Below are 26,021 nucleotides of genomic sequence, written 5' to 3' on the forward strand. Positions count from 1 at the left end.
GGTTTCGCGAAAAGCCTTGCCTTGAGAAATTCTTTTTTCTTTGACTGAGCGGGGGTTATAAACCAGAACCTCAAGATATTTTCGGCCACTTTATTAAGCGAAAGACAAAAATTAAAGACCAGTAATTTGAGGGGCAAAAACTAAAGACCAGTGCGTTTGAATGGCAATCCGCACAAAAAAAAATGAAATAATTTTGACTAATAGCGAATTAGTTGATTTAATATATTTTCTTAACAGAATAAATGTGAGTGACAGCGAAATAAGTAGTTTTTTGATCCAACCGGTGGAACAATACGACACTCTAGTATTCGCATGGACTTCAAGTCTATAGATATTAGTAAAACTTAAATCATATAAATCACAGGTTCTTTAGTCAAAAATATTTAAAACTTACAAAGGATAGAATAATATTGCTCGACTTCCCAAAATAAACAGTGCTATATAACTGGAACTAACGTGCTATTAAACCAAAAAAACAAGATCAATCATGACCTCTCTCCTCTTCGTTTTGGAGACAACAATTAGTTGAACAATAAATTAATAGCCTACGGAAAACTGCGAAAACCGCCTATTTCAGTCTGAAATAGAAACCTGAAACATTTACACCAATTTCCCTCATTCATCTTTTAATCTCTTTGATTTAAACATGATAAACATATCTCACTACTAAATTAACCATGATACATCTGAATGCTGCCAAAATTCACGTGTTGTAAACTGGTTGCATTATATACCGTCTAAGGTCAGCTGGATAGAAATTGAAAATCAGGCAGCGAGTCAAACGCCATTAAAAAAGGGTTTTGTAAAAGGCTCCTGAATAATAAGTTAAATAATTCATCCTGCTCTAACACAAAAACAATACGAGCAGGTGCTGCTTCTTAGATTTAATTAACTGTCTAGAACTAACAAGGAATGAAGGAATAGACAACCACCTAGTTCACAACAGACAATTACTGCCATTAGGAAAGTGATCTATGCAAACTGCACAGATTTTGCCATACATACATAGTGAAAAAATTTCAATCTCAAATATGTTTACAAGGCATGTAAAAACACACGACCATCAAATTTGTTGATTTGAGCTCTCCTTTCCGAGATTTCTCCTCACTATCGACAGTGGGTTTTGCTGTAGCATAATATCAGCTCTATGTTCTCAAGCCCTCTCTTGTATCAACAGTGCTTCAAGCTCTTCTCTACGACGCTCCAATTCCTGGAATTATAATTATTAATATGTTTTCAGGAATGGTGAGTAGGAGATAAACAGATGAGCCAATCTCATCCGCGATGGTAATAGGAGCAGGTTAAGAAACAATTGTGCTATTCTTTACCTCGGTAATTTACTTACCGAAAAAGAAACAACTGTGCAATTCAAACTCTAATGGTGCAGTTAAGAGTTGTGAATGGGGATGAGGGGAAAGAGATTTCTTTGTTGACTGAACAGTTTCAAGGCTTGGTATCCCCGAATATGGAAGCCAGGCAATAGGCGTTTATTATCATTATTTAAAAAAATGAGAAGCAAAACCAAAAGCATTGTAATTCTCATGTAACATTATAGACTCTGCAAAACAACTTTACTCAGTGTAATTAAACTGAGTGGGAATAGATAAAGCAAAGAAGAACGATTACTCCCTTAGTCCCTTGGGATAGTTGGGAATACATGCTATATTAGATGTCTTTTTTAATATTATCATTATTTATTCAACTGAAAAGTCTAGGAGTACACTATCTCCTAGTCCAACTAAATGGTTGAGGTTGTAGCCCTGTAGGAGCAACAACCTGGAGATCCCAAGTCCGAATCCCCACTACAACAATTTCACTTAGCTTGGACACCACCGTCAATTTTATTTTATTTTTAAAAGGAAAATTATCACCAACTGGCTAAACCAGAATGTAATCAGACAGATTTCTGAAAAGTGAAAACCTTTTATCTTCAATATCACTGACCAAAAAGGTTTTCCAGCAATCCCTGGATCCAAATGTCCACTCTTGCACAAAATGTTGCTTCTGATTCCAATTATAATGTAATGTGCAACACTATCACCTAGTTTGGACACCAGACTCAATAAAAAATTGAACATTATCACATACTCGCTGAACCAGAATGTGATTAGACAGATTTCTACAACCACTATATCTGCAATATCACTTACCTAAAAGGTTTTCCAGGAGTCCCAGAATCCAACAACCTGCCCTCTTGTTGCACAAATATGCTGCCTCTGATTCCAACTAAATGCAATATCTGTCTAACTACCCACATGCTATGCTATTTATTTATTTTTTTCTGGAAAAAAGAGACTTACAATGACAACCGGCTGCCACCAAAGAATGAGATACACACATATGGGCAAACAGTTAAAAAAAAATACAAAGCCTAACTCTTTAATGTGAATAAATTTGAGTTTTTGAAGTCCTTGAATTTTTGTCATTTGAGTTAGGCCTTGCTGGGTCTTCTACTAATTATTGAGAGGCACTCTTGCAAGCTATTGCTTTTGAATTGAAACTCAATGGCAGAGCTGTGGCCCGGTTATAGTTTGTAGTAATATCACACCAGTCGATATTTGCAAGATTGGCTATAAGTATATACCATTTTTTATTTTTTACAACATAAAACCTTCTAGTCTAAAATAAATCCACTTTTTTTATAATGGTGGTGTCTGTGGCCAGCTTGCGCGCACCTCGACTAAATCCACGGGATACCTGCCACCTCCCACCAGCAACGGGTACCAGGTAAATCCACTTTCATCCAGTCGTAAGTTTAATATAGATATGGACATGAAGACGGTTCATCACTAATCTGGCTCTCCGTCCAACTTTTCTCTTTTCATATTGTCTCTAAAGGAGAGCAGTTTCATTGTACTAGTTCTGCATTGCAATTTGTTTGTTTTTATCTAAAGTAGGTGATGCAAAGAATGCAGTTAGCGTTTTACGAATATTTTGGAAGGTTGGATGATAGATGCTGTTTGGAGAGAGTGGCAGCAGCAGAAAACCAGAGGACCAGAGAAGACAAAACCAAGAAGAAATTTAGAGAGTGAGACCAATGCAAGGCTTGGAAAAGCATCACATATATAACTTTCCCCTGGTGTTCAGCTCAAGGTTTGCTTCCAAACTGACAAGAGTTACATGACATCATGGATTACCTGCAGATCCTGAATCGCTTGCTCCCTGGAGACTTCTTTCGCCTGGCGCGCACGTTTGATAAATCCAAAGCACAACAATCCCTAATAGAAACATAACAAGAAAAAAGAAAATGAAGGTTATTGCATCATATAGTACCCAAAAAGGACTCAACAAGATGGACCGTAATAGCAGGCATGCAGCCAGAAGTAAGCCCTCACTTTAATACGAGCTAATTGAAGTTAAAATAAACGCCACAGAATGCAGACATTCAAACAACATGCTGTAATCTTTAACAGCACACTATATATCATGGAGACCAAGTAAACACACTTAAAGACTTTTTCTTTTAATCAGGTAAACATATTTTCATTCATAAACATGGCCCAAAAGCTGGCCGTATACAAGGGGTATACCAAAAGGTAAAGAATCTACAAAAATAAATGATTCTCTACAAACTCCACCCAATCTCCTATGCAACTTGGGATTCTATGGGTTTACCAAATGAAAATAAGGGACCGGAGCAGTATAGGGAGCGGAAGAGGGACTTGCACATGGTATTCATTGACCTAGAAAATGCCTACGACAAAGTGTCAAGAGAGGTCCTATGGAGATGTTTGGAGGCTAAAGGTGTACCTGTGGCGTACATTAGAGCGATAAAAGACATGTATGATGGAGCTAAGACCAGGGTAAGGACGGTAGGAGGAGACTCGGAGCACTTCCCTGTTATGATGGGGTTGCATCAGGGATCAGCTCTTAGCCCGTTTCTATTCGCCCTGGTGATGGATGAATTGACGAGACAAATACAAGGGAAGGTGCCTTGATGTATTTTGTTCGCGGATGACATAGTCCTTATTGACGAGACTCGCAACGGAGTTAACGATAAGCTGGAGGGCTGGAGACAGACGTTGGAGTCTAAAGGATTTAAATTGAGTAGGACCAAGACAGAATACTTGGAGTGCAGGTTCAGTGGCCTACCACGTGAGGCTGACGGGGAAGTGACGCTTGATACCCAGGCCATTCAAAAGAAAAGAAGCTTCAAGTATCTTGGGTCTATTATACAGGGAGATGGGGATATCGACGACGATGTTTCACATCGTATTGGTGCAAGGTGGATGAAATGGAGGTTCGCCTCTGGAGTGCTGTGTGATAAGAAAGTGCCACCAAAACTCAAAGGCAAGTTCTACAAAGTGGTGGTTAGACCGACTTTATTGTACGGGGCGAAGTGTTGGCTAGTCAAGAAATTCCACGTTCAGAAGATGAATGTCGCGGAAATGCGAATGCTGCGGTGGATGTGTGGGCACACTAGGATGATTAGAATTAGGAATGAAGATATCCGAGACAAGGTGGGAGTGGCATCGGTGGAGGACAAGATGCGGGAAGCGAGGCTGAGATGGTTTGGGCATGTGAAGAGGAGAGACACAGATGCTCCAGTGCGGAGGTGTGAGAGGTTGGCTATGAACGGTTTCAGGAGAGGCAAAGGGAGGCCGAAGGAGTATTGGGGAGAGGTGATTAGACAAGATATGGCACAGTTTCAGCTCACCGAGGACATGACCTTAGATAGGAGGTTGTGGAGGACTCAGATTAGGATAGAAGACTAGGTGGCTTATCCTTTCACCATAGTAATTGTAGTTTTGCTCATTTGTTTATTACCATTTGATTTCTGCATTTGATTGCTGCTCATATTTGTTGGGCCGTTGTACTTTGGTTATCTTATTTATCTATAGTAGTTAATGCTCCTTTCTTTCCGGACTGTCCTACCATGACTTATCTCGCTTTCGTTATTCCTTGTTTCATATTGTTTTCGATATGCTTGGTCCTATCTGACCTTTTGTCTTGTTTTCCTCTCTTGTTCTCCTCTCTTGAGCCGAGGGTCTTTCGGAAACAGCCGCCCTACCTTTCAAGGTGGGGGTTAGGTCTGCGTACACTCTACCCTCCCCAGACCCCACATGGTGAGATTATACTGGGCTTCTTGTTGTTGTTGTAGGCTACTCCTTAATTTAGAAAAGCTCGACTCTACCCCCTCAAAATCTCTCTTATTTCTCTCTCCGTACCACCCACATAAACGCGAGTGGAACCACGTTCTATGCCCTGCGTCTGCTCCTCCTTCTCCCGCTCTTCCAACTAAATATCAACTCTTTTACAGTTCTGTAAGCACACTTAAGATTTACATGGTCATGCAAACAAGTTTAAGACCATCTAGCAGAATATTAGTTAACATAGCTTCCGATATCCTAATTGACCGGTGCGCACTGCTCGCATTCTTGTAAGGAATACTCCTGTCTGAAAGCCAAATGCAATCTGTTATATATATATATATTAATATTGATGCCAATGGGTGAGGTGGGTGGGGACTAACCGATCAAGAGAAGCAAGGCCACGCATCATACTTCTTAGGGATTGTGTCATATCAACTACAAGCTACAACAGTATAGGACCTGACAGACAAGAGATTGCCATGTAGCAACCTGATGGTTTCCTAAACTTACTGATATAATGTTAACTGCACCACAGGCAATAAGAAAGTAGCTAGCTATGTTCTGGAGAAGAATGAGGTTCTTCCTTTGCCCATATACTTCAGGATAAGCTCTGGTCATCACACCAACGCTAGAACAAACCAGAAAGAGGAGAAAGTAAGTTCCACCTTAAAAACCAACAATTATGTTAAGTCTGATTTCAACAAGCTCAGCAGGGCAAAAGTCTTGCTTACAAGATCTGGAGCATGCCCCTTCCAGCTAAAAACTCCAACACCTACACAAAGTCATTGAAAGTTGACATCAGTACTATTGGGCTTTTATTTCTTGTCAAAGTTATCGGGTCAAAATGTGCAAGCTACTAGAAAGCATGTTACTAAAATAATCATAATAAAGTCACTGTATACCACATAGAAGGATGTTCTTAAAGTTTAGCGCCAAAGAACAAATGGAACCTTTTCACTTGTGCTATGAGAAGCAAAACTGCTGGAACATTAAAATAATTAAGCTATACCTGGATTTATTAACTTGAATACGAGACTATAAAGGTTAATGTTGACTGATAATGAAAAGAGTAGAGAAGAAGACAAAAATGGCATAATACAAGTGACTGGATGCTTAACCGTGAACGGATAAGGCTGAGAACGAGTTTGAGCATTAAAAGGGCAGAAATTAATAGTGGGGGAAAACACCTCTTTTGCATCTACTAACTTCTAACTACGGGTCAACCAAATATATTTATGACATCGTTAGTACATCCTAGTGCTCCTTATATTTTATGCCATGTTTAACCTAGATATAAAAGATTGCTCGAATATCTATCTAAATGAATGATAGTATGGCATTCCAACATTTATAGTCCAAAAGGCCAAACTTGGTTCATCCTTAAACTTCATAATCTCTAAGTAATGCATGGCGTTTACAATTCTGAGTTATCAATTCTTTGTGTTAGATAAACTGCAACTAACACTCTTGCTTAATAAATCCCAGTCAAATCATAAACTCAACATTACCCCAAGAACATATTATCAATCTAACTTTTTTTTGATAGGGCATATTAACAATCTAATCTTTGGTAAGCAGTGGTATTGCCAATTGCATTTTCGTGTGGCATCCTCATGATTGGTTGACTCCCTACTTTTCACTATTATGTAGTTGTGGTTTTGGTCACTCGGTTGTTTTGTGTTATTATGTTAACAATCTACATTTACATTACCATCCCTTGCATCATTATGTGAATAAGCATGAACCAAATGCAAAACACATACTAGTAGCAGCATTAAAGTTTGATCTGTTCCAATTACAGCGCATCATTTCAAACATATGTCCGATTGATCATAACGCCAACAGATATCATAAGAAAAACTAAGACTTCACAACGAACCTTCCAGAACTTTATGAAAAAGCTCCACTCGGTCTCCGCAACGACCACAACAATTGCAATTAACACGGCATAACAGCGCAAAATTCCATCAAATACCTAGAAAAAATTCCATCATTTTAAATTTTGCCAAAAAAAAAGATTCATGCTCGACGTGAAGGATTATATTAAAAAATACCTAGTTATGATATTCAACCTGCCCTCATTTACCCAAACAGGAAAGACATTATTTTATTAGCAGAAATACATACGTCATAACCATGCATAAATGATCTCACGGCAGAGTAAGCATTAACAGCAACGCAGAGAATAGCAGCCAAGGCAGTAACAAAGCTGAACACTCTACAGGTCACCAGGAACGGGTCGGATCCGGGTCGGGCTCTAGTTGGTGAAATTGATCGCTCTCTCGCTGCTCCTTCCCCATCTCCCTCCATTTTCTTTCAGTTACTCCAACTTTAAAACTGCAAGTTTTTCTCAGCTAATTAGTTTTTCGGGGATGAAAATTTCAGGTAGTTTAGAATCTTCTGCTTTCGGGGTTCTTCACGAGCTTATCAAGATATTTCGTTGGTGACTGACACGTGTCTGTCACGAAAGGGAACTGCAGTCTGAGTTGGCCTTGAGTGAGATTAGAACAACTGGCAAGAATGTTATGGTAAGAGCAAAATATTGTCGACATGAAGAAGTCGACACATTCTAAATTTTGAATACATTAAATGTAAATTTTAAGTCCGCCTTTAATTAGATGGACAAAAATTATGATTAGTCACCGTCAATTACAGGTGGTCACTAAACGTGGCAACCGGTTCGGGCTAACCGGTTTTAATCGGTAACCGGACCGGTTAAACCGGAACCGATAGAACCGGTTAATTAGTTAGTCAGTTCCGGTTAACCGTGTAAATGTTTACCGGTCCGGTTCCAATATTTTAGAAACTGAAACCGGTAAAACCGGAACCGAACCGGTTTAACCGGTGAAAATTTAAAAAAAAAAAAAAAAAAAAAGGCAAAGAGTCGTTGGGCTTTAATGGACCGTTGCAAAAATGGTCGTTACCAAACGGTCAGTTTTTTAATTTTTGACCCCCAAATTTTTTTTTTTAACGCTTTTAACCCATTCCCACCCTTATATAAACCCTTCTTCATTTTCATTTTAATTCACATCAATTCACTCTTCTTCATCTTTCTCTCAAATCTCAATCTCTCAATTATAGTTACTTTGCAATAATTAGCCATAAAGTCTTATTATAGTTTCAACTTTCAATTATTAATTTTGTCATTATAATATTGTTGGTGGAGTTGGTGATTTTGCAACAATCCGAAATAGCTTTGGTGGATTTGCAATTCTAGCCGCCTTCACTTTGTTGGAAATTAATCCGGCAATTTGGTACCTTCGTTCCAACTCTATCTTTATTTTTCGCAATTTATTTTTCGCAATTTAATTTACGCAATTTAATTCTAGCAATTTAATTTGTTGTAATTTATTTTCTTGTGATTTATTTTCTTGTGATTTAAATTAATTCTATTTAATAATGTCAAAGAGGTTAAGACGTGGTGCCGGTAGTAGTAGTTGTACTGTTAGGGGTGCGCTTAATGGGGAAACATTTGTGGAAGAAACACCTAATTTAGGTATTGATGTTGGTAGAAATAATCCACTTTTAGGTCATGAGGCAATGCAACAACATTTTACCGACACTTTTAATGAAGACTTAGATGATGATTGTTGCACCCCATTTTAACCGAGGCTAAACAAAGCACAACTTATGAAACTCGAAAATAATTAATTATGTACAGAGTCGCCACCTAGCATTTAAGGTATACTAGGGTACCTATAAATTATTAATATATGCAGCTTAACATGGTCTACGAAAATAAGTGAGATTCTAGGTAAGGGTTCAAATTATTCCGAAGGGAAGGTGTTAGGCATCCTTCAGAATCCACAAATGTGGTTCCCGGCTGGACCAATTTAATTATACGAGGGATGTGTAAAAGGCTTGATTATTATTTACAAAAATTAATAGAATTTAGACTAAGAATAACTAACATGAATGTTTATGTAGTAAAAGGTGTAAGTATTTACATATGTATAAAAATACATATTACGTGATAATCTACAAGTAAATAAAGTGCGCAATTACAGTGACTAAAAATTTTAGCTTTAAATGAATATATTATAAGGATATTTACTTAACAATGAACGATTTGCTTTTGAATGAAAAAAAAACAGATTTAAACATATGTGATATAAACAATTATTTAAAAGGGTTATCTACAACTTAAGAGTTTGAGCATGTGAAAAGGTGTAAAGAATGGACATGAAATTATTCTGCACGCAAGGTGTGTTAACTAATTTAACTAGCTAAGTATGTACACCTAATCAATTAATTATGAGAGTACATTTTAAAACCTAAATATTGAGGCAAATCACCCTATTTATTTACTTAAGTGTGCTAAGCTACTAAATTAAAACTCTAGCGAAACATGATAACTATAAGAATATTAACTACAAAAATAATAACTGTCTAATATTAATTTATCTAAAACACATAAAATTTAAATCAACTAAGCAGATCATAAATAAATACCACTAGCCTACACCCTAAAAAGTAAAGTTTCACTATATTTTATGCTTGCATAATGTAAGAATGTAAAAAAAATATATATAAACAAAGAATTTAAGAAGCTATTTGAAATTCTTTTGAGTGTCATCTTCAAAAAATAACTTCAGATACCTGCATGAGACTTAATAAAAAATGTTAGTAAGAGAGTAAATAATTATCGGATGAATTAAAAAAATAATGAATAAACTTAAAATAAAAATCCGTCTTTATACATGAAAGGCCTTGGAAATCGACGGAAATTTCTTCATCGGCCGATTAATCTCCAAACACCCTTCTAACAAAACCGGCTTATTCGGTTCCTCGAAATTCAATACAAACTCATCAACAGAAATCCCTTTCCTCCTTACTATATTATCCCTTTCTAACCATTCAGGTTTCATTTCAAGATTAGCACATAACCAACTCTGAAACAAGTAATCAGAATAAGTCTCTAACTTTAAAACCACAACTCAAAACTGAAAACAAAGGCTTATTAGCACTAACAAAAGTAGACTTCCGAGAACCTTTAAAAAAGAACTCACCTTTACAATTCTCTAATACAAGATTCTTCCAAAAGGGTTCATGATTACAAAAGATATAAAAACCTAAACCAGTGTTTCTTGAATTATGAGATGATGGGTTGATATAAAAATTCCCAAGTGGTTGTACTCCATGGTTATCTGATTGTACTGAGGCTTTTAAGCTAAAACTCCCATCTCCTTCTTCTTCTTGTTGTTCTTGTGGTGCTATTTGGTATTGTTTGGCAACTGTTTCTTGTTTTGTGGAAACAGAAATTTTCTTTGATCTCTTATTCTTTCCATTTTTTTGTCTTTCTTTTTTGCTTCTTGAATATCAAGGTCTTGGAACTCAGCATTGTTTTGAGGAAATGGGGAGGTGTCGTGGTGATGTGGCGAGAGAGGCAGTGAGGCGGGGGAGCGGAGTGGGAGCTGTTGTTGGCTGCTCCGGTTCACCGGAGATGGAGCTCCTCGCCGGAGCAGCGGGAGGGGGAGGACGAAGTGGGGTGGTGTGGGCTGGTTCGTGGCTGTTTGGTGGAGGTGTGGTGAGGAAGATGAAGGCGGGAGCGAAGGGGGTGGTTTGGCGCGTCGCCGGAGCTCGGAGCTCCGGCGGAGAGGCGGCGGCGGCTGTGGAAAAAAAATGAGAGGGAAAATAAAGTGTTTAGGGTTTGATTTTGTTGGAAGAGAGAGAGGCCCAATCTGAAAATTAAGTATGTGTATGTGTTTTAGGTGTTGGATCCCATCATTAAATTAACCCCCTTTTTCTTATAATATAAACAAACACTCCTTTTTATGCCAAAAAATAATGAAGTCATACCCCTTTGTCACCAATCCATCATCTCAATTAACTCTTTTTAAAAAAAAAAAAAAAAAGAAGTGATGAGATCTTGACTTGATCAAATTTTACTCTGCGTTTAAAAATTAATTACTCTGATTTTCTCTGCACTGTCAGATTATATTAAAATATAGTTAATTAATACATGTATAAATAATAACGCAAGTATAAAATATAAATATTAATGTCTATGATATAGAAATGTATTGATATAAAATTAAGAAACAATTATTAATTGCACAAAAGTGGTAATATTACGCTGTACATGTGCAAAATAATGATTCTTGAAAAAATGACAATAAATTGAGAAAATTCCTAAAATAATGTTAATCATCAATAAATTGTTGAAAAAGTGTAAAAAATGTAAAAAATGTATTTCGTGCTCTTTAACGAATCAGGGCCCTCCAAAACGTTAATTTTAAGCACGTCGAGTCAAAATTAGGTGTCAACAATGATGATGAAACACAACCCCCCGAAAATCCCATACGAGATACATGTCCTGCACAATCACATACACAAGACAAACCGCCTAGAACTCGTAAGCCAACAGCTAAAGTTTGGAAATTTATGACTAAGAATAGGGAAAACCAAACAGCTACGTGTACCCTATGTGGACAAGTATTTAGTTTTAAGCAAGGAACTGGTAAGGATGGTGGAACGGGTACACTAAATGGTCATATGAGAACCAAACATATGGATATTTAGGGAGAACAAACGGGTTCAAATGTGGGGGGATTCAAATGACGATAGACCCACGAACCGGTAGAAATTTTAAGTATGACAAGAAAAAAGAACGCGTAGAAATAGCTAAAATGGCAGCTTATGATTGTTTACCATTTTCCTTTCCCTCGGGTTTGGGGTTTGTTACTTACATTCAACGTTGTTATAACCCGTTATTTGAGGGTATTCCTAGAAGTACTTGTAGAGCCGATGTTATAGATTTGTTTAAAAAATATAAATTTTATTTGCGTCATGTATTTAATTCTTTAAATTGTAATGTTTGTCTTACCGCTGATTTGGGTCTTAGTATTAGTCATTTAGATTTTTTTGCTATTACATGTCATTGGGTTGATGACAACTGGGTTATGCAAAAAAGAATTATAGCTTTTTTATATGACGAAGGAAAAGATCGTCACGATGAAAAATTTTTAGCCGATTCAATGTCTACTATAATGAGATTTTTTAACATTTATAGAAAAACACTTTGTATTGCTTTAGATAATGCTTCTAATAATACAAAGGCAATTGGTCTTTTAAAAAGAGAAATAAACCCTCCTCTAAGAAATATTTTTCATGTAAGATGTAGTTGTCACATTTTAAATTTAATTGTTAAAGATGGTCTTGTGCATTTTGATGATTCTGTTCAAAAAGTTAGAAATGCTGTTGCGTTTCTTTTTTGTAATGCTAATAGGGGAAGAATTAGAGATTTTAAGAATGCTTGTGTGGAAAATAACCTTAGACCTAGGAAAATTCAAGTAGAAATTGAGACTAGGTGGAACTACACTTACATTATGCTACAACAAGCATATGAGTATAGGATTCCCATACAACAAGTTCACAACAAATATAATACTGATAGTGAAGATTGATTAACTTTTAGGCATTGGGAAGATGTTAAAGAATGTATTGAACTCTTAGAAATTTTTTATAATGCAACTCTTGCTTTTTTTAGACAATTCTATCCCACGGTAACCGGAATTTTAGCCTACTTAGCGGAAATAGCTAGAGTTTTACAAGAGTATAAATATAAACCCGATTATCAAGTGACTATTTTTGAAATGATAATCAAATTTAAGAAGTATTTTTTTCCCATCCCAACTTTATTTATATTGGGTTCCCTTTTAAATCTTTGTTTAAAAGTGTCTTATACTAAAAATTTGGTTAGTCAAATTTATACATTTTTAGAAATTGAAGAGGGAGTTCAACCATCTTTAGCTGAAGCCGATCTCGCTATTGATGATGAGTTTAGAAAAGTTTTTACTCATTATTCTAGTTTGGAAGAACGTGCTACACCCGTTGCTCCACGCCCTACTACTTCTCAGAGTAGCAAAAAGGGCTTGTCGGGTTTAAAAGTTTTACATTCACAGCCAACTTCTTCTTCTACTGCAAACTTTGATGAATATAACTTTTATTTGATGCAGCCAAATGTGAATATCAAGGAACTGGATGAGTTGGACGTCTTAGCATGGTGGAAGAAGTACAAGGCAAGCTATCCGGTACTTTCAAGAATGGCTCGAGATATCCTTACGGTTCAAGTATCAACCGTGACTTCGGAGAGCGCATTTAGCCAAGGAAGACAGCAAATTGGAGACCATAGGCATTCATTATCCGGCTTTAGCTTGCAAGTACTAGTGTGCATTCGAGATTGGATTAGATCGGAGTGACACAACCAACTCTCAGAAGCGGAGCAAGGCGAAGAGGAAGAAATTGAAGATTTGATAGCTAGTGGACCGGACCAAATGGAAGACTTTGAAGATATTTCCATGACCGAATATGATGTGGGGGAAATTAACGAAATGGTTCAAAATTGGTGATTTTATTATTCTACTATTTTTGTATAACTCATGTATTATTTGAAAGTTAAAAAAAAATACAACTTGCAAATAAATGTTATCCAAGAATGAATAAAATATATGGCTCATTCAGCTTTGTTCTATTTACTTGTGTTCATATTTTTACTTTTATTAAGTTAGGAATATACCTAAAATATACTAAGAATATACTTATAAGTATATTAAGTTATATAGTATACTTTAACATATATAAGTATATAAGTATATATAGTATATAAGTAAGTATATATAGTATATAGTACATATATATAAGTATATATAATATGTATATATAGTATATATTAAGTTATACATATATGTAAGTTATACATATATATGTATACGAAAAGCACTATTCTGTATTGCTGACTTGCTGTTAGGTTGTTAGTCAGTAAATATTTAAACTTTAATTATAAAGTTGTATAACATATGTAAATATACCTACAATATACAAATAAATACTATAATATATATATATATATATATATATATATATATATATATATATATATATATATATATATATATATATATATATATATAATACAAAAAACAAAAACAAAAAAAGATTTTAAGCACTCCAAACCGGACCGGTTCCGGTTTGGAGTTTAAAACCAGTAAACCGGAACCGGTTAAGCAGTTCCGGTTTTTTAACCGGAACCAGTCGGTTCCCTAACCGGTTAACGGTCCGGTTCCGGTTGGAACCGGCTGCCACGTTTAGTGGTCACTCATAAATATCTAAAATATTATTGGAAGGAAGTACCGGTACAAACTATTACTCCCTCTGTCCCAAAAAATTGTGCTAGTTTCACTTTATACGAATTTTAAGGGGAAAAAAAAGATTTTTTCAATGTGTGATCTGAAATCATCTTATAAAATTAATTTATTTTTTAATATAAAAATGTGACAATCTTTTAGGACAAATCTATATCTATATATGTATACATTATAATAAAGCTAGACAAAACAACAGTGATGTGACACCTCTCTTTGGCCAAAAATCCTATTTATCTTTTTTTTCTCCTTTCTTTGCCTTTTTTCTCATTATTTTATTTCAAAAAGTCATCTAGATAACTCACACACATTTATTTTCATAATTTCTATTTCAATAATATGCATTAAACTTATCCTTTAATTCACACATTTTCATCTCCATAACTTCTATTCTTAATAATCTCTATTACTCCCTTGTCTTTTCAAGTTCATAACCCCCAAACAATATGTTACTTATAAATTATGACACCTTATCATAAATTTTCATTTGGTCACAAGTGAAAAATGGCAAATCCATAATATCTCTAACCTTTGCACCATTTTTACACCAAAATAGTAAAAATTAACTCCAACCCATTACACTATTTTTTACACCAAAAAAGAATATTCCTTTTACATTCTTCTCTCTCTTTTATATTATAGTATTTTCTTTTATTTAAATTTTATTTTTTTATTTCATAAAACAAATCTTTTTTTTTTCTTTTTTACATATTCATCCCATGTAATTCATATTCCTTTGTTATATAACCATTTAATAAAAAATTATTTTATACCATAAATTTTTAAATAATATAAATTGTAAGAAAATATTATACGTTATACATATTAATGGATATTATACGTTATACATTTAATATAATGTTATTTAATGTATTGAACATTGTGTTATAATTTTAATGTATTATGTTATTGAACATTGTGTTTTAATTTTAATGTATTTTTAATTCTAAATTATTATGTTATTGAACATTGTGTTATTTATTAACAACATATTATATTTTATATTTGCACTTTTCGTTTTTGTGATGGTTATTTTTTATACAATTATAACTTATAATAAAATTAACTTACAATTTTATATAAAAATAATATATACAAAATTAATTTATAAAAATTACACTCCAAAATTAAGATGTAAAATTAATTTTATAAAGATATTACATAAAAAATATTTAGGTGTATTAGGGATCTATATGAAAAAATTAAATTTTATAATATTTTAAATTAAAAGTGTTATATAATAAAAAATAAAAATAAAAATATTGATGAATAGTAATGGTATGGATGAATTTGGTGCAACACTATTCACACCAGTGGCGGAGCCAGGATTTCCGCCGAGGGAGTTCAAAATATAAAAAGGTAAACATACGAAAAAGCCTAAGGGGGTTCAACATCTATTATATATACATAAAAAATAATTTTAACCTTGTAAAAATTGTAGTTTTTTCCGCCGAGGGGGTTCGGATGAACACTCTCAGCTCTATGTGGCTCCGCCACTGATTCACACACCAAAATGGTGTAAGAAATGGTGTAAGGTTGGAGCTCCAAAACACCACTTTTTACACCAAAATAACATTTGGTGTAAAAAATGGTGCAAGGTTGAATATATGGCCTTAGAACAAGGCAGACATGTTCTTTACCTAACGCTTGGTCACTTTTGTTAGATATCATCCAATATTTGGTTATTTTCATTTTACATCCAATGTGTATGTTTAATTGATTTTTTCTTATTTTCCATTTCATTTTTTTACAAATTTCCTTTTATTTCCATTCCTTTTTTATGATCTATTTGTTTTATGTTTATTTGATTAGAGATGAGAATATTCGGTTGCAAATGAGGTAAGAGTTTAAAGAAGAAATAAAATGGCACCAAATTTGGGGCAGCATATGCTTATACATTGTTATATGTCAAAGAGGTTGCTAAATCTATTTTTTCTAAGCTAAAGCATTTGGGTGCAATGTTCAGTCGCGTAGATGATAAATAGAAGTACGTTCTTTGTTCGATTTTGTTCGGTTAATTTTAGATTTAAGTTTAAGAGAATTGTTTTTATACGGAGGTTCATGAAAATTATATTTAGAATTTGATAGTTTATTTTTATTTTCGAAAGTGATACACAAAAAATAATGTTCCTTTGGTTCCACTTTTATAATATGATTCGAAATATGAAAGTCAAACCTCTTAATTTTTTATGTCAATTCGGATAAAAATATTTCAAGTTCTTTGAAATAAAATTTACATGCTCATAAACTATATAAAAAAAGTAGTATAAATCACAATAGAAAGAAAAAATAATATTCACTTTTATTTTATTCTTTTTGTGGAAAAAGGGTGGAAAGTAAGTAAAGAAAAAAGCAACAATAAAAAAATAAAAAGTAAAGAGGACGTAAAATAATGGAAAAGGGAAAGACAAAAATCAATGCAAAGGTTAGAGAAGAATGATCGGCGGGCGAAGATGAAAAGGAAGGAAGAGAAAAAATAGAAAGAAAAAAAAAAGGAGAAGAATAAAGAAGTGAAAAAAGTAAAGAAAAGTATGAAAAAAAGTAGTTAATGAACAAAATGTTGTAATTTTGTGTGTGATTTGTCCTCTCTTAAAGAGAATAATCACTACTCTCTATGCAATGTGGCGTCATTTAGTGTCAAGAGATCATTTTTTACAAAATATATAGTAATATGTATACGGCAAAATTAGGTGTATAATTTAAACTTCGATAATGTTGCGGGCGTATTTTATTTTGGTATCCTTCCTTTTAGATTTTAAATAAGGAAGAATTATGAAATAGAAAAATCTAAACTCACTATGAAAAGATAAAAGATAAATTCTTATGCATATATATTTATATATATAAAGTACTAATTATACAACAAAATGTTTTAAAATTTATTACTCACCCGTACATAAAGAAATTATTTTTCTTTAAATTATACAAGACTAACAATGTTTAGGTGATAAAAAAATTAGAGAAAATATAAAATAAATGCTAATAATAAAATAGACTAAAACTTGAAACTAAACTAATTAAATTCGAAGGCTAACTTTTTAATATTCATATATAAGAAAACTTGGAGTGACTAGAATAGGCAGTATAGCTCTTGGTGGGAACATCTAGACATTGTTCTATTTTATTTTCTAACAAACCTAAGCAAAGACGCCTACATCCCGTTTATAATATAGTTTGATATGTTAAAGTGAGAATTTAATCATAGCTTATGCTAATTATCCTGAATTATGATGGCATAACAATGAAAAAGCAGTATGGTTTGAACATAAAGTACTTTTGTACTGCTTTCCGGATAGATCAACAACAATAACAATAAATACTCAGTGTAATTTCACAAATGAAGTTTAGGAAGCATAGAATGTATGCAAACATTATCTCTACCTTTTTTGCAGAGAGACTGTTTTCATCTCTACTTTTTTTACAGAGAGACTATTTTCATCTCTACTTTTGTTGTAGAGAGACTGTTTTCAATGGACCATCTGCTAATATATATATATATATATATATATATATATATATAATTAAAGCAGGACAGAAATTAAAATAACGACAGCAAAATAGCAATATAAACAAAGCAAAGAATAAGATACTATGTTACTATTAGGTAAGACTACAATATAAATAAGGAGAAGATGAGAAGAGGAGACGAGCTACTTGCCTCTCTCTTGTAAAAGTAGTACAAAGTAGTACACAACATAGCTGCCAAACCCTCAACCTACAGACCTTCCTATCCAGGATCATGTCCTTCTGAAGATGTGTCATATCCTATCTAATCACCTCCCCTAATTCTTTCTTGGCTTATCTCTACCTCTCTTAAAACCTGCTATAGCCAAACTGTCATACTTCTTTTCTGGTGCCTCAAATGCATCTCCGCTTCACATGCGCGAACCACCTCAACATCACTTCCCTTGTCTTGTTCGCCACGAAGCTGTTACTCTCACATTGTTGTTCTATATAACCTTGTTCTTAATTTTGTCTCTCCAAGTATGTCTGCACATCCATGCATCTGAGCATCCTTATCTCTGCTACCTTCATCTTCTGAACATGTGTGTTCTTGACGGGCCAACATTCGACCACAATTAACAATGTAGGTATAACACCATTCTTTGGGAATTATATAAATGATATATTGGCAGTTTCTTAAAGTGTTTCTTTGGGTTCTACGTAATATGCATGCCAGTCATCACTAATCAATTTCAGAAGTATCAGAATAGAGTCAACTGACTTTGTAGCAGTTCATGTATTTATTTTAAAATCTTATAGTATGTCTTCAAAAGACATTTTTATTTTTACATATGAGAAATTTGAAAATGTTCTCAAGCCCTCTCTTGTATCAACAGTGCTTCAAGCTCTTCTCTACGACGCTCCGATTCCTGGAATTATAATTATTAATATGTTTTCAGGAATAGTGAGTAGGAGATAAACAGATGAGCCAATCTCATCCACGATGGTAATAGGAGCAGGTTAAGAAACAATTGTGCAATTCTTTACCTCAGTAATTTACTTACCGAAAAAGAAACAACTGTGCAATTCAAACTCTAATGATGCAGTTAAGAGTTGTGAATGGGGATGGGGGGAAAGAGATTTCTTTGTTGACTGAACAGTTTCAAGGCTTGGTATCCCCGAATATGGAAGCCAGGCAATAGGAGTTTATTATCATTATTTAAAAAAATGAGAAGCAAAACCAAAAGCATAATAATTCTCATGTAACATTATAGACTCTGGAAAACAACTTTACTCAGTGTAATTAAGCTATAAACTGAGTGGGAATAGATAAAGCAAAGAAGAACGATTACTCCCTTAGTCCCTTGGGATAGTTGGGAATACATGCTATATTAGATGTCCTTTTTAATATTATCATTATTTATTCAACTGAAAAGTCTAAGAGTACACTATCACCTAGTCCAACTAAGTGGTTGAGGTTGTAGCCCTGTAGGAGCAACAACCTGGAGATCCCAAGTCCGAATCCCCAATACAACAATTTCACTTAGCTTGGACACCACCGTCAATTTTATTTTATTTTTAAAAGGAACATTATCACCAACTGGCTAAACCGGAATGTAATTAGGCAGATTTCTGAAAAGTGAAAACCTTCTATCTTCAATATCACTGACCAAAAAGGTTTTCCAGCAATCCCTGGATCCAAATGTCCACTCTTGCACAAAATGTTGCTTCTGATTCCAATTATAATGTAATGTGCAACACTATCACCTAGTTTGGACACCAGACTCAATAAAAAATTGAACATGATCACATACTCGCTGAACCAGAATGTGATTAGACAGATTTCTACAACCACTTTATTTGCAATATCACTTACCTAAAAGGTTTTCCAGGAGTCCCAGAATCCAACAACCTCCCCTCTTGTTGCACAAATATGCTGCCTCTGATTCCAACTAAATGCAATATCTGTCTAACTACCCACATGCTATGCTATTTATTTATTTTTTTCTGGAAAAACGAGACTTACAATGACAACCGGCAGCCACCAAAGAATGAGATACACACATATGGGCAACAGTAAAAAAAAAAAACAAAGCCTAACTCTTTAATGTGAATAAATTTGAGTTTTTGAAGTCCTTGAATTTTTGTCATTTGAGCTAGGCCTTGCTGGGTCTTCTACTAATTATTGAGAGGCACTCTTGCAAGCTATTGCTTTTGAATTGAAACTCAATGGCAGAGCTGTGGCCCGGTTATAGTTTGTAGTAATATCACACCAATCGATATTTGCAAGATTGGCTATAAGTATATACCATTTTTGATTTTTTACAACATAAAACCTTATAGTCTAAAATAAATCCACTTTTTTTATAATGGTGGTGTCTGTGGCCAGCTTGCACGCACTTCGACTAAATCCACGTGATACCTGCCACCTCCCACCAGCAACGGGTACCAGGTAAATCTACTTTCATCCAGTCATAAGTTTAATATAGATATGGACATGAAGAAGGTTCATCACTAATCTGGCTCTCCGTCCAACTTTTCTCTTTTCATATTGTCTCTAAAGGAGAGCAGTTTCATTGTACTAGTTCTGCATTGCAATTTGTTTGTTTTTATCTAAAGTAGGTGATGCAAAGAATGCAGTTAGGGTTTTACGAATATTTTGGAAGGTTGGATGATAGATACTGTTTGGAGAGAGTGGCAGCAGCAGAAAACCAGAGGACAAGAGTAAGACAAAACCAAGAAGAAATTTAGAGAGTGAGACCAATGCAAGGCTTGGAAAAGCATCACATATATAACTTTCCCCTGGTGTTCAGCTCAAGGTTTGCTTCCAAACAGACAAGAGTTACATGACATCATGGATTACCTGCTGATCCTGAATCGCTTGCTCCCTGGAGACTTCTTTCACCTGGCGCGCACGTTTGATAAATCCAAAGCACAACAATCCCTAATAGAAACATAACAAGAAAAAAGAAAATGAAGGTTATTGCATCATATAGTACCCAAAAAGGACTCAACAAGATGGACTGTAATAGCAGGCATGCAGCCAGAAGTAAGCCCTCACTTTAATACGAGCTAATTGAAGTTAAAATAAACGCCACAGAATGTAGACATTAAGACAACATGCTGTAATCTTTAACAGCACACTATATATCATGGAGACCAAGTAAACACACTTAAGATTTTTTGTTTTAATCAGGTAAACATATTTTCATTCATAAACATGGCCCAAAAGCTGGCCGTATACAAGGGGTATACCAAAAGGTAAAGAATCTACAAAAATAAATGATTCTCTCCAAACTCCACCCAATCTCCTATGCAACTTGGGATTCTATGGGTTCACCAAAAGAAAATAAGGGACCGGAGGCTACTCCTTAATTTAGAAAAGCTCGACTCTACCCCCTCAAAAGCTCTCTTATTTCTCTCTCCGTACCACCCACATAAACACGAGTGGATCCACGTTCTATGCCCTGCGTCTGCTCCTCCTTCTCCCGCTCTTCCAACTAAACATCAACTCCTTTACAATTCTGTAAACACACTTAAGATTTACATGGTCATGCAAACAAGTTTAAGACCATCTAGCAGAATATTAGTTAACATAGTTTCCGATATCCTAATTGACCGGTGCGCACTGCTCGCATTCTTGTAAGGAATTCTCCTGTCTGAAAGCTAAATGCAATCTGTTATATATATATATATATATATATATATATATATATATATATATATATATATATATATATATATATATATATATATTTATGCCAATGGGTGAGGTGGGTGGGGACTAACCGATCAAGAGAAGCAAGGCCACGCATCATACTTCTTAGGGATTGTGTCATATCAACTACAAGCTAGAACAGTATAGGACCTGAAAGACAAGAGATTGCCATGTAGCAACCTGATGGTTTCCTAAACTTACTGATATAATGTTAACTGCTCCACAGGCAATAAGAAAGTAGCTAGCTATGTTCTGGAAAAGAATGAGGTCATTCCTTTGCCCATATACTTCAGGATAAGCTCTGGTCATCACTCCAACGCTAGAACAAACCAGAAAGAGGAGAAAGTAAGTTCCACCTTAAAAACCAACAATTATGTTAAAGTCTGATTTCAACAAGCTCAGCAGGGCAAAAGTCTTGCTTACAAGATCTGTAGCATGCCCCTTCCAGCTAAAAACTCCAACACCTACACAAAGTCATTGAAAGTTGACATCAGTACTATTGGGCTTTTATTCTAGTCAAAGTTATCGGGTCAAAATGTGCAAGCTACTAGAAAGCATGTTACTAAAATAATCATAATAAAGTCACTGTATACCACATAGAAGGATGTTCTTAAAGTTTAGCGCCAAAGAACAAATGGAACCTTTTCACTTGTGCTATGAGAAGCAAAACTGCTGGAACATTAAAATAATTAAGCTATACCTGGATTTATTAACTTGAATACGAGACTATAAAGGTTAATGTTGACTGATAATGAAAAGAGTAGAGAAGAAGACAAAAATGGCATAATACAAGTGACTGGATGCTTAACTGTGAACGATAAGGCTGAGAACGAGTTTGAGCATTAAAAGGACAGAAATTAATAGTGGGGGAAAACACCTCTTTTGCTGCAGCAAACAAACCATTGCATCTACTAACTGCTAATTACGGGTCAACCAAATATATTTATGACATTGTTAGTACATCCTAGTGATCCTTATATTTTATGCCATGTTTAACCTAGATATAAAATATTGCTCGAATATCTATCTAAATGAATGATAGTATGGCATTCCAACATTTATAGCCCAAAAGGCCAAACTTGGTTCATCCTTAAACTTCATAATCTCTAAGTAATGCATGGGGTTTACAATTCTGAGCTATCAATTCTTTGTGTTAGATAAACTGCAACTAACACTCTTGCTTAATAAATCCCAGTCAAATCATAAACTCAACATTACCCCAAGAACATATTATCAATCTAACTTTTTTTTGATAGGGCATATTAACAATCTAATCTTTGGTAAGCAGTGGTATTGCCAATTGCATTTTCGTGTGGCATCCTCATGATTGGTTGACTCCCTACTATTACTATATGATGACGACTTTTCACTATTATGTAGTTGTGGTTTTGGTCACTCGGTTGTTTTGTGTTATTATGTTAACAATCTACATTTACATTACCATCCCTTGCATCATTATGTGAATAAGCATGAACCAAATGCAAAACACATACTAGTAGCAGCATTAAAGTTTGATCTGTTCCAATTACAGCGCATCATTTCAAACACATGTCCAATTGATCATAACGCCAACAAATATCATAAGAAAAACTAAGACTTCACAACGAACCTTCCAGAACTTTATGAAAAAGCTCCACTCGGTCTCCGCAACGACCACAACAATTGCAATCAAAACGGCATAACAGCGGAAAATTCCATCAAATACCTAGAAAAAATTCCATCAAAACCACAATAAGTAGGCGTTTGGCCATAGGATTTGGGACTCCAATTTCAAGTTTTGATTTGAAATCAATGTCTTTTTATGAAATTTGCACAAAACTTCAACTTCAATTTCAAATCATGATTTCAAATGTTTTAAAATGTAAAATTTGACCCATGAGTTTATATTTTGTTAAAAAGACCCATCATTTTAAATTTTGCAAAAAAAAAAAAAAAGATAGCACGCTCGATTAAAGAATACCTAGTTACTACTATTGTTGATATTTTGGACTAGTTAAAATTATGTGTATTTGAAAGCTTGTCATAGCATGTAATTCCAAGCATTGATCTATAAAAAGAACATGGAGGTATGCAATTTATGGCGCCTTAGGAGAATCCCTGTATAAGAGTTGGACAAGTTTTGATAGTTTTCACAAATTGTGGCGTTTTTATGTTTACGAGAAAAAAATAGGAACACCATAAATTCAACCTGCCCACAGGACAGACATTATTTTATTAGCAGAAATACATGGGGCAGTAAGGGGGGCTTACGTCATAACCATGCATAAATGATCTCACGGCAGAGTAAACATTAACAGCAACGCAGAGAATAGCAGCCAAGGCAGTAACAAAGCCGAACACTCTACAAGTCACCAGGAACGGGTCGCATCCGGGTCGGGCTCTAGTTGGTGAAGTTGATCGCTCTCTCGCTGCTCCTTCCCCCTCTCCCTCCATTTTCTTTCAGTTACTCCAACTTTAAAACTGCAAGTTTTTCTCAGCTAATTAGTTTTTCGGGGATGAAAATTTCAGGTAGTTTAGAATCTTCTGCTTTCGGGGTTCTTCACGAGCTTGTCAAGATATTTCGTTGGTGACTGACACGTGTCTGTCACGAAAGGGAACTGCAGTCTGAGTTGGCCTTGAGTGAGATTAGAACAACTGGCAAGAATGTTATGGTAAGAGCAAAATATTGTCGACATGAAGAAATCGACACATTCTAAATTTTGAATAGATTAAATGTAAATTTTAAGTCCGCCTTTAATTAGATGGACAAAAATTATGATTAGTCACCGCAATTACAGGTGGTCACTCATAAATATCTAAAATACTAGAGGGTCTATGCGCACGGGCCCAACACTTCGGATTATAGTGTATTTATATATATGTAGTTGTGTTTTGCTAGTGATAATATATATATATATATATATTATGTTCAAAATACGATTAATATAACATTGTAGTTTATGATCCGTATATAAAACTTTATTATATTCGTGTTTGCTACGAAAATTTATTAATACTTTTTAAAAGAGAAGACTTCTTTAAAAGAAAACTATTTTCCTCTTTTTGAGCTAAAATAATAGCAATATTTAAGCATCAGTTGATATTTTCAATTTTAATTCGATTAATTTAAAGGTGTAAAATACTTATTATTTTTTATCAAATTTTGATTTGGATAATTCTAATTCAAATTATTAAATTAATTTTATATGTTTAAAATGAAACAAAGTATAAATTGATTTTCTATTTAAACGAAGAAATGCTATTTTTTTAATTTTTGGTAAATATTCTCGATTTAGCTCATTTTACTTGTCATGTTGTCTTTTGTATAGTTTTTTAAGGAAACGTGAATTAGAATTATAATTTGACTAATTTACCTTATTCATTATTTTTTTTTACGTTGCCTTTTTTTTAAAATATGGGGTCCACTTTTTTTTCATGAGTTTGGAGAGGATGGGGTCCACTTTTTTTTGCATGAGTTTGGAGAGGGTGGGGTTCGACCTTTTTTTCTTTTCTTTTTTTAATATTGTTTGGTGTTTTTAGTGTGGGGTTCACTTTTTTTTTTTTAAGAGTGACTGACGACGAAGCATGGGTAAACCAATGCTTCTATATAGTAGAAAAATAGAAATATAATAAAGTATTTCTATCTACTTTTTAGAAGAGTTGGTAATATAAAGTATAAAACGTCATTTTTTTGCCCTTAAATAAAAAAGTGGGTGGGACCACAAAGGATTTTTTTGCCCTTAAATAAAAAAGTGGGACCGAACACGGACGACGATCTTGCCTCTATAAACCGGCTCTTCTATATAGTAGTAATACTAAAGTAATACATATAATTTTTTTTATCAAAATTTGATTTGGATAATTCTAATTCAAATTATTATATTAGTTTTACATGTTTAAAATGAAACAAAGTAGAAATTTAATTTTCTATTTAAATGAAGAACTTTTATTTTTTAATTTTTAGTAAATATTTTTTATTTAACTCATTTTACTTGTCATGTTATTTTTTACACGGTTTTTTAAGGAAACGTCAATTAGAATTAGAATTTCACTAATTTACCTTATTAATTATTGGATCTCCATTTAATATTATTTTTTCTTTTATGACATTAATCTCTTTTCACATTTATTAGAGTAAGGAAAAAAATGAAAAAATAATTAAATTCTATCTTATTTTAATATATAAGTATTTTAAGTATGTTGTTGTACAATAATTTCATTTGCTCCCACTAATGGGTTGATACACATGTGACAAGGAATCCATCATTATTGATTTAATTGTTTGATTTTTTAATATAGGATTCACTTTTTTTTTAACATTTTTTGTTTTTTTAATATGGGATTCACTTTTTTTTTATATTGCTTGATTTTGTTAATATGAGGTCCACTTTTTTTTTCCCGTGAGTTTGGAGGTGGTGGGTTCTACTTTTTTTAATATTGATTGGTGTTTAATATGGGGCTCACATTTTTTTTTATTATTAGTTGTTGTTTAAAATATATGGGGCCCATAATTTTTTTTTAAATTGGAACGGACGACGAAAAAGTTGAGCCAACCGGCTCTTCTATATAGTACAAATTATTGGAAGTACCAGTACAAACTATTACTCCCTCAGTCCCAAACAATTGTGTTAGTTTCACTTTATA

At 34.1% G+C, this 26,021-nt stretch overlaps 2 protein-coding genes across 3 annotated transcripts; both read right to left on the minus strand.

Annotated features, from left to right (window-relative positions):
• Positions 1-780: 780 nt before the first annotated feature.
• On the minus strand, positions 781-7,638 carry LOC132598844 (uncharacterized). Of its 2 annotated transcripts, XM_060311961.1 has the most exons (6): positions 7,221-7,626; positions 6,973-7,068; positions 5,825-5,865; positions 5,604-5,721; positions 3,138-3,218; positions 781-1,210 (listed from the first exon to the last, which is right to left on the minus strand). In XM_060311961.1, exons 1-6 carry the CDS (start codon positions 7,401-7,403, stop codon positions 1,154-1,156), a joined length of 576 nt encoding a protein of 191 aa, XP_060167944.1. In that variant the 5' UTR covers positions 7,404-7,626; the 3' UTR covers positions 781-1,153. The 2 variants fall into 2 exon arrangements, 1 of the variants encoding a protein (XP_060167944.1); XR_009566689.1 differs by lacking the exon at positions 781-1,210 and having other exon boundaries at positions 5,474-5,721; positions 7,221-7,638.
• Positions 7,639-17,802: 10,164 nt separating this feature from the next.
• LOC132598843 (uncharacterized) lies at positions 17,803-24,087 on the minus strand. Its single transcript, XM_060311960.1, has 6 exons — positions 23,649-24,087; positions 23,008-23,103; positions 21,822-21,862; positions 21,600-21,717; positions 20,544-20,624; positions 17,803-18,609 (listed from the first exon to the last, which is right to left on the minus strand). Exons 1-6 carry the CDS (start codon positions 23,829-23,831, stop codon positions 18,553-18,555), a joined length of 576 nt encoding a protein of 191 aa, XP_060167943.1. The 5' UTR covers positions 23,832-24,087; the 3' UTR covers positions 17,803-18,552.
• Between the last annotated feature and the right edge of the window lie 1,934 nt (positions 24,088-26,021).

Source organism: Lycium barbarum, chromosome 6, assembly GCF_019175385.1.
Source record: "Lycium barbarum isolate Lr01 chromosome 6, ASM1917538v2, whole genome shotgun sequence".
Taxonomy (NCBI): Eukaryota; Viridiplantae; Streptophyta; class Magnoliopsida; order Solanales; family Solanaceae; genus Lycium; species Lycium barbarum.